Here is a 10109-nt window from a genome sequence, read left to right on the forward strand (position 1 = left end):
TTGATAATCCTTGTGAGTCCCTTCCAACTCAGGACATTCTGTGATTCTGTGATTCTATTTTAAGTCTAAACTCTTTGCACACACAAACACACTATTATGTGCTCTTGTAAGAAATGCCAGTGTCATGGTTTAACCCCAGCTGGCAACTAAACACCACACAGCCACTGGCTCACTTTTCCCTGTTGGGATGGGGGAGAATCAGAAGAGTAAAAGTGAGAAAACTCCTGGGTTGAGATAACAACAGTTTAATAGGTAAAGCAAAAAAGCCGTGCACACAAGCAAAACAAACCAAGGAATTTATTCATTACTTCCAATCAGCAGGCAGGTGTGTTCATCCACCTCCAGGAAAGCAGGGCTCCATCATGCATAACAGTTACTTTGGAAGACAAACGCCATAACTCTGCACGTCCCCACTTCCTTCTTCCTCCCCCATTTTTATATGCTGAGCATGACGTCACATGGTATGGAATACCCCTTTGGTCAGTTGGGGTCAGCTGTCCCAGCCGTGTCCCCTCCCAGCTTCTTGTACACCCCGAGCCTACTCGCTGGTGGGGTGGGGTGAGGAGCAGAAAAGGCCTTGACTGTGTGTAAACACTGCTCCGCAATAGCTAAAACATCCCTGTGTTATCAACACACTTTTTAGCACAAATCCAAAACATAGCCCCATACTAGTTACTATGAAGAAGACCAGCACAGCCAGATCAGTTTTAAGAGTGAAATCAATGTGCATTTTCCAATTTCTGACACAAAGTTCTAATTTGCTAAAAGAAAAATAAGGGAAAAAAAAAAGAAATTTGTAAATTTTCTGATGAATGTGTTCAGTCCTGAGCTTAAGAAACCTTGTCTAGGCTCTGGTCACAGGCTGCAAAACACTCTGAAAACAGAAAGTTATTCTCTGCTTTCTACACCATCTTCCTGTATGACCTGGTGTCCAATGTGCTCACTGTAACCTGTAAGCTTGAGGAGATAATGTGCAGTGTTTTGTAGCAATTGCCTCATGATAACATTTCTCCAGCTCAGAAGAATTGTCATTAGGACATCAGAGCAAGAGTGTATCTCCTACGTAAACAGAGATAGTAGAACTTCTCCAAGGCCTTTGATATGGTCCCCCATAGTCTCCTCCTGGAGAAATTAATGTGTTATGGCCTAGACAAGTGGTCTGTGCAGTGGGTGGGGAACTGGCTGACAGGCCGCACCCACAGTGGGGTGGTAAATAGCTCCTTTTCCAAGTGGCAACCTGTCACAGGTGGGGCCCCCAGGGATCGATATTGGGCCCAATGTTATTCAATATCTTTACAAGTGATCTGGATAATGGGATCAAGTGTAGCCTGATGAAGTTTGCGGGTGACACCAAACTTAGTGGGGAAGGAGACACTCCAGAAAGAAGAGCTGCTCTGCAGGAAGATCTGGATCAGCTGGAAGAGTGGGCCAGCAAGAACCTTATGAAGTTTGACAAGGAGGAGTGTAAGATCATGCACCTGGGAAAACATAATGCGGGAGTACAGCACAGACTGGGATCCACCTGGCTGGAGAGCAGCTCTGTGGAAAGGGACCTGGGGGTCCTGGTGGACAGGAAGCTCAACATGAGTGAACAGTGTGCTGCTGCAGCCAAGAAGGCCAACTGGATGCTGGGTTGCATTAAAAAGGGCATCGCCAGCAGAGATACAGAAGTCGTTATCCCACTCTACTCAGCGCTTGTCAGGCCACACCTGGAGCACTGCGTACAGTTCTGGTCCCCGCTGTACAAAAAGGATGTGGACGGTCTGGAAGGGGTCCGGAGAAGGGCCACCAAGATGATCAGAGGACTGGGAAGCTGCCATACGAGGATAGGCTGGGAGAGCTGGGTTTGTTCAGCCTTGAGAAAAGGAGGCTCAGAGGGGATCTCATCACCATGTACCAGTACTTAAGGGGCAGCTGCAAAGAAGATGGAGACTCCCTTTTTACAAGGAGTCACATGGAGAGGACAAGGGGGAATGGACACAAGTTGCTCTTGGGGAGATTCCAATTGGACATAAGAGGAAAATTTTTCACAGAGAGAACAGTCAACCATTGGAATGATCTCCCCAAGGAAGTGGTTGATTCAGCCACATCGGACACTTTGAAGAGTCTGCTGGACAGGGTGCTGGGCCATCTTGTCTAGACTGTGCTCTTCCCAGAAAGGTTGGACTAAATGATCCCTGAGGTCCCTTCCAACCTGGGATTCTCTGTGATTCTGTGATTCTGTGCATATCAGTCATATCTGTAAGGTTATTATCAGCAGGCAGCCAAGGGACAGTGCCAAGCTGTGGGCCAGACAGACCAGTTACAGAGATAGATTTATATATATCTTTCATGAAAGGATAGTGAGACATGCTCTACAAGAATATGTCATTTAACTGCTAAATGGTGTCTTCTTAGGTTCATCTCTCCATTTTCTCACTGAACCATTGTAGTGTGACACACATGCAACTAATGGATGTGCATTTTCTCTGCATAATGTTGTCACTTGATTTTACACCATCTTGTTAATTGTCCAATCAGCAAGTATTACACAAAAATGGCTGAAAAGAATCAAAGAGAACTGACCACAGTAGGCCACAGAAGGAGCTCCAGCAGGCAAGGCACAGTTTTCATCACTCTACCCTGGCTGCATTTCAGAGAGCACACACTAAGGTTCTCTGCCACATCTAGCATATGAAACATTATCTCAGGATCCTGAGTACTGTCTATCCATGCCATTTATTTCTGAATCTAGATTGTACTAATTCTATGATTTTGCATTGGTTAGCCAACCTGTTAGTTGAGTGTGGTGGGTTGACTCTGGCTGGATGCCAGCTGCCCATCAAAGCTGCTCTGTCACTCCCCTCCACAGCTGGACAGGGGAGATAAAATATAACATAAGGCTCATGGGTGGAGATAGGGACAAGGGGAGATCACTCGCCAGTTACCATCAATGGCAGAACAGACTTGGGGAAATTAGTTTAGTTTATTACCAGTCAAAATCAGAGTAGGCTAATGAGAAAATAAAATCCAAATCTTAAAACACCATTCCCCCATCCCTCCCTTCTTCCTCAGCTTAACTTTACTTCTGATTTTCTCTACCTCCTCCCTGCTGCAGCTCGGTGGGATGGGAAATGGGCATTGGGGTCAGTTCATTACACATTGTTGCTGCCACTCCTTCCTCCTCAGGGGAAGGGCTCCTCACACTCTTTCCCTGCTGCAGCGTGGGGTTCCTCTCATGGGAGACAGTCCTCCATGAACTTCTCCAAAGTGAGTCCTTCCCATGGGCTGCAGTTCTTCATGAACTGCTCCAGCGTGGGTCCCCCACGCTGCCAGCCAACATGCTCCAGTGTGAGCTCCTCTCTGCATGAGGCCAGAGGTCCTGCCAGGAGCCTGCTCCAGCGCGGGCTTCCCATGGGGTCAGGGCTTCCTTCGTGCATCCACCTGCTCTGGTGTGGGGTCCTCCACAGGCTGCAGGTGGATATCTGCCCCATCATTAACCTCCATGGGCTGCAGGGGGACAGCCTGCCTCACCATGGTCTTCACCATGGGCTGCAGGGTAATCTCTGCTCTGGCACCTGGAGCAACTCCTCCCCTCCTTCTTCACTGACCTTGATGTCTGCAGGGTTGTTTCTCACATATTCTCACTCCTTTCTTCTGGCTGCGCTTCCCCAGCAGGTTTTTTCTCCCCTCCTTAAATATATTTATTATTCCAGAGGCATTACCACCATTGCTGATTGGCTCGGCCTTGGCCAGCGGCAGCTCCATCTTGGAGCCAGCTGGCATTGTCTCTATCAGACATTCTAGCAGCTTCTCACAGAAGGTATCCCTGTAATCCTCCCCCCACTACCGAAACCTTGCCATGCAAAGCCAATACAATGAGTTGGAGTTGGCCTTTAGCTCAGTTCTCTGTAAGCAGAGAAGTGACACAGAACAGTTATGTAATGTATGTATGGTAAGGTAAGTCAGAGTATTGCTTGTCTGAAGGAGGAAGATAATTTCCATATACGAGAGTGTCCTACTTTCCACTGACTATTTTGATAATTGGTCAACAGTTTGTTGAGATGCGGTTCTTCTGCAGAACAGTCTCATGTCTTGGACTTGATGATATTTAGTTTTGATCTTTTCCCTCTACCATTGGCACTGGAGATCCCACCTCTCTTCAGTAGACACAAGGTGCCTGAAAATTAAAGATGGCTACACTGTTAACCAAATGAGAGAACTGTCTTCACCAACTGTCATGAAAATAACTCATCATACCTGACTCTTCTGAAGTTGGACATTTGCTACACTTTGGGACACTGATGTTTAGCTTAATGGACACCATCGCCTCAGCTACTTTGATAAGTACAGGTTTGTGCTACACTAGGTTCAGTCCTGTCAGTTCAGTGCAGCAGGTTCTCAGATATCTCCGCATGACCATGTAGACAGTCATCGCCTTCATACTCCTGAGCTTTTTTTTTTTTGAAGGTATCTGATGCTGTCTCAAATTGAAGGTCTGTTCAAGAGTCACAGAAATAATATGTATTCATGCCAAGAAAAAATTCAGTTCTGTCACTACATCTGTTCCAAGGGACAGCACTCATTATTCCAGAAATGCACCACTTCAGCATGTCTGTTAGCCCTCTTCTTTTTCTTTTTTTCCTTCATTTATATTAAAGAGAATCCTTGCATCATAAATGAACTAGGTAAATATTTTCAAAAGGACATAGATTTACAGTCCAAATGTGATTTGCATTTCATTACAGGTGAAAAGTTTGAAAAAATTCATATTGTTATGAACAAAGCAACAAGATTTGCCTCTGTCTTAGGCTTTTAAATTATTTTTTTTCCATATTCTGACACTGTACCTCGGAGAGTCCAGGAAATAAGGTCTGAACCTCTGAATATGATGTGCATTTTCCAGGTATCCATCCTGAAAAGAAAGGCATTTGTTGGTTGCCGAGCCCCAGTTTACTGAAGAAAGGAGCTGCTGCACTGTGTCCCTGAAGGGGATGATTTCATGACTAAGCACACTGTAGTCCACCTGGTAGGAAACAGGGGTGTTTTGCCACATAAAGGCTTTGTCTGTTAAGGCAAAATACCATGTTTTCAGCAGCTCTGAATGTTGCTGATACCTGGTCTGGTACTTGTAGAATTTTGGAAACTCTGAGACCACTGATCTTTTCCCCAAGGCAATATTGCATTCATTTCAGAGGAAGCTGGACTTCATTTTTGCACTTATTTTTAATCTCCACCACCCTTTACTCACAAAAAACATCGGTGTGTTAGACACTTACAAATTGCAGCCTGGAATTTGAGGAGTGCAAAAACTAAGTAGTTGATACAGTCTTTTGATTGGTAACTAATGACTTACCTTGATCCTTGTTTTATAATTCATCATTGCCAGAATCCCAGCATTATTAAGTCAGTATTTCGCCTTCTTTGTGCCCTCTATTCCCTCACAGACTCCAAAAGTTACTTTACTCTGTGAACGCAACAGTTGTGGGGTTGTTTTTTTCCTCTGTCAAATAGATTTTGAAAAGCTTTATAAAAAAAAAAAAAAGGTGCAGAAGAATTGCTTCTGACAGAACCAGACAAATCAATTAATTGATCTCTGGCAGTCAGGGATAATTTTATTTCCTACTCTATTAAGGAAAATCAGAATCAGTTAGCTAATTTCACTAGAGAAAATATCTGTCACCAGTTATTAAGCAGCACATGGTGGAGAGAATTAAGGATAGAAAACGTAAAAATGTTTTTTCTTCCAGAAATTATATTACTTATGACTCAACCTTTAGAACTCTGGCATCAAACAGCATTACAAATCCTTTGGTTTGACCAAAGAAAATGTTCTTTCTTCCCGTATAGCAGCACCCACAGCATTTAATCTTTGATGTCTATAAATATTGACACCGTTATGTTTGTGTTTCATAAGAAGATAAATTTAACACTAACTGACCAAAGTAAACTACCTGCAACACATAATTTACTGATGACTGCTCCTATTGCATATGCCAGAAACATATAACCATAATAAATATTCACCAAAATAACTCTGATCTATTTTGTATCGGAGTCTCTTTTCAATATTAACCATTCACACAGGTTAAGAAACATGATTCCAATATTGCAGGGTATAATTCAGAGAGAATAAGAAGTTTCCATTTCTTGTGGGGAGGGAGAGGTGGCAAGTGGCGATGTGTGCATACAGAATTCAAAATAGCTTCCAGTGCAATCAAAAATAGAACAGGACTGTTACTGAAGGCCTAACATTTTAAAGCACTTTGACTATGTGGTTTATGGCCAGCAAATCATGTCCTTAATCAAGTTTGATTATTAACCATCACCTAACAGCTCCAGAAGGGCTGATTCTCCCAGGATTCTCTTGCTAAACCTTGTTGATTTATTCATTCCTTTTTTTCCATGGAGTGCTCTTCTCTAAAGGTCTCACTGTTGGCCCAGCCATGCTCTTCCTAAAGGTACTGTCTCTAGAAGGACAGTTAGCCCAAAATAAGTGTTTTGGGAAAATACTGTCCCTATTTCTGCACAGTTAAACAGTTCCTACCCAGGAATTTCAACCTTATGTCAATTATGCATAAGGTAGCAGGACTGTTATGTATTTGTGGAAATACATAATCAGGTCTTTTATGTTTATGTTTTTCTATTTTGTTTTTGTACCAAAATATTAAGAGGAAAAGTAGACAACATAAATTATTACTAATACTCTTCAGTGTTGTTCTTGCTTTTTTTTGTTAAAAAACACAGCATCTTGGGTTCCCACAGAAATTAAGATTCATTTCAGCTCCAGTGCTAACAGGATGGACAACCTTTCATAAATCACCTGTCTGGCCTTCCTCAGGACAGAATGATATTGACTCAATTTACAAGGCACTCAAAGAAGAAAAACACTACTTAAATAGACAATTCCCATCATTATTAGTCCTACCACCATCTCATTTGAGGAGACCATATGTCAGTCCAAGGCATCCCAGATTTCTGTAGTGAATATCAACAATGGCAAGAGGAGGAAAAAAAATTAAAAGTGTGCCCAAGTTAAATGGAATTTGGCAAGCTCATCTACTCCTTTTCTTCACACTTTCATGCTATGGCGATAGGGGCTGTTGAGTGGATAAAGCCAGCCAGAGGATGCTGATCAGCAAATATGAGACAGAATAAAGGATTTAGTTGGAAATTCAAAGGTTAAAATTATGGAAGGAAAGCAAATGTAATACTATGCAGGATACATAGAAAGAAAAATTACTGTAAACAAATTAAGGCAGTATAACCTATAGTACCATGTGTTTGGAATATTAATCACTAAAGCAAGGTAAGCACCAGTAGGGAAAAAAGCAAGTATAATTAGGAACTCATTAGTGTGACAGCAGAATATATTATCTGTGTTAGTGCTGGTTTACCCCCACACGAGAGATTTGATCTGACTGTCAAAGCCAAGGAAAGCATTTTACAGAAAATATTGGTCTGCTTTTGCGTTCAGTATAACAAAAAACAGGCAGCTTGTCATACAGCAACATGAGAAGTGGGAGGATTCCTGGCTAACCTCTAACATCCTACTGTCTAAGTCCAAAAAAATAACTGAACCCACAGATGAGTGAGGAAGATCAAAGACACTACAGTGATCATGAGAAGCCAAGAAAAAAAGTCTATAGCTAGGACTGCTTCTAAGGTCATAAGGACTGGAATACACAGGAGGTTTCTTTTATAACTCAGATAAACCAAACACCTCAAGCACAGAGGATTTGCTTTTTTCTTTTTATTTAACACAAGTACTTGGTATACTGAGAATGCTTTTTTACGTAAAGTTAGTAGATATTCCTTGGAGACATGAACAGAATGACAGATGTCAGCTGTTAAAACAAAATAGAGCTGTGTTTCCTTCATTCAAGTTCACAGAATCTTTTCTATGTAGTTCATCACAGTAAAAACAAATAACAAAAAAAAACCCTGTATATTGATGGAAACAGTTCTACCTAATTCATCCCAATATCTGAAACAATTCCATAGTTTTCTTGCTCAAAATGGTGCTTGAGATGGACAAACCAGCTGTGAACCACCCCTGTGACAAGCTAAGTCTTGAAAGAGAGTATCTAGTGTGCTGTACATATTGATCCTCATAGATGAAAGAAAATAATATTCCTCTAGACCCATTATTGTCCGTGAAGTACATTGGTTTTACCCATCTGGGTCTTCTGGTCTCCTCAAAAAGTATTTCAGCATCTTATATTTTCCTCACTGAAAAACACCTGTGGGGTCCAATATGCCAACAGAGTAACAACTCGCACTTCATAGAATCACAGAATATCCTGAGTTGGAAGGACTCACAAGAATCATCGAGTGCAACTCCTGTCCCTGCACAGGACAACCCCAAAATTCACACCATGTGTGTGAGGGCGTTGTCCAAGCGCCTCTTGAATATCGTCAGGCTTGGTGCCATGACTATATTCACCTAGTTAGGCTTCTTCACTTCACAGCCACCAGGCTGTTATAAAAGCTATTAGGAAGAGAGGTGCAAAAGAATAGGAGCAAAAGTTTCAGTAAAACAGGAGTTGTGCATGCATAACTTAGAGATATGAAAAAACAATGCAGCCACCAGAACCAGAGCTTTCGGCAAACATTAGTATTTATATTCCCTGCTGAAATGGTGGGATTCAGCTAAATTTCATTAAAAGAATATAGTCATTAGATATATGACCCTAAAATGAACATATTTTCATTATAGTTCAATGCAGTTATCATTCAGCACAGAGGCTCAACACCAGTCCAGAAGCATTTGAAGCAGCTATTGTGCTTATATCTGAGGAGATGCTTAAAATAGTTTGGAGGATTATAACATTGTATTACAAAAACAAGTCAGTCAGTCTGACTTTACAGTGAAAGTAATGTACATTGATCTTCCTTGACAGCAATGAAAGCCCAATGACATCCTTCTCTGCCCTGGAGATTGCATGAAATATAACTGCCTTTAGCAGAAAAGAACCTGTTCTGGAGTTTAACCCTTTTCTGTAAACTACTCCTCTGTAATCAGCTGCAAATTAATGGAAACATCAACTCACCCTCTCTGGAAGAGGTCCACATTATGGAATTTGTGTAGCTCCACAGAAAACTCGACCGTTCCCTGGACCTCAGACATGATTTTTTCAGGTCATCACCTAAACAACACATATATACAGGCACTATAAACATTGGAAGTATTTTCCTTAACAAATCTATGAATGGATTACTACATTTTATTCAACATCTTGGGGTTCATGCAAAGCTTGAAATCCACTGAAATCAACTGGAATTTTTCCAATAACATCATTGGGGTCCATCTTCAGGAAGGCTCGATAAAAGTCAGATCAAAGCAGTAATTAAGAGCGATAAAAAATCTAATTAAGCCTGAGGAGAGAATGATAATATTATGGAAAGTATAAGAAGCAAAAAGTAAATAACATACCATGTGCAAGAATCTCAAAGCAAATTTTAATTAACTTTCTTGCTACTCTTGTATGGGAAATTGATTTTTTTTTCCCGTTTACCAAATGGCAGATATCCAGGGTCAGCACAGCTCATTTCTGTAACAGCACAGGCCAAAAACCCTAGACAGATGAGAGCAGAATTCAAAACTCTCTTGCTTTTGCTATGACTTTACTAAAGTCCCGGAAGGGAACCTTCTGAGGGAATATGAATAATTTAAAGATTAATGAATGGAAGAGATTCTTCTAAGTATAATGCTGACAATCAAAACACCTAATAGGCCACAACAGCAAGATCAATATTTTTAAGCATTACAGCCATTTACAGGTAACATCTCATAGATTCATTGAATCATAGAATAATTCAGGTTGGAAGGGACCTTAGGAGGTCATACCTTACTCAAGGAAACTTTGTGAAACCAACACTATTTAATATACCAGTATAAACCTTTAACATTAATTGCAGCAGAGGCAAGCCAAGAGCTTTTACAGCTTTTGGACAGATTTTGAATTTACTATTTCCCTCTCCTCCTTTTCTCCCTGCAAGTTTACTTCTGGCAATCTGCAGGCTCCCTGGAAATTGTCTACAGCCTCACTGAGAAGATAGAGATCAGATTTGTTTAATTAACACATTCACAATCACCATTTTGGTAGCTGTTTCACAGCAGCCAAGTA

The 10109-nt window shown here is 41.4% G+C and overlaps 1 protein-coding gene across 1 annotated transcript in view; it reads right to left on the minus strand.

Annotated features, from left to right (window-relative positions):
• Positions 1 to 9112, minus strand: part of FAM135B (family with sequence similarity 135 member B) — a 150721-nt gene extending 141609 nt beyond the window's left edge. Inside the window, exon 1 of the mRNA XM_075085887.1 lies at positions 9033 to 9112. Coding sequence (XP_074941988.1) covers positions 9033 to 9109 — 77 coding nt within the window. The 5' untranslated portion in view covers positions 9110 to 9112. The remainder of the gene's footprint in view (positions 1 to 9032) is intronic.
• Between the last annotated feature and the right edge of the window lie 997 nt (positions 9113 to 10109).

This window comes from Phalacrocorax aristotelis, chromosome 2 (assembly GCF_949628215.1).
Source record: "Phalacrocorax aristotelis chromosome 2, bGulAri2.1, whole genome shotgun sequence".
Lineage (NCBI taxonomy): Eukaryota > Metazoa > Chordata > Aves > Suliformes > Phalacrocoracidae > Phalacrocorax > Phalacrocorax aristotelis.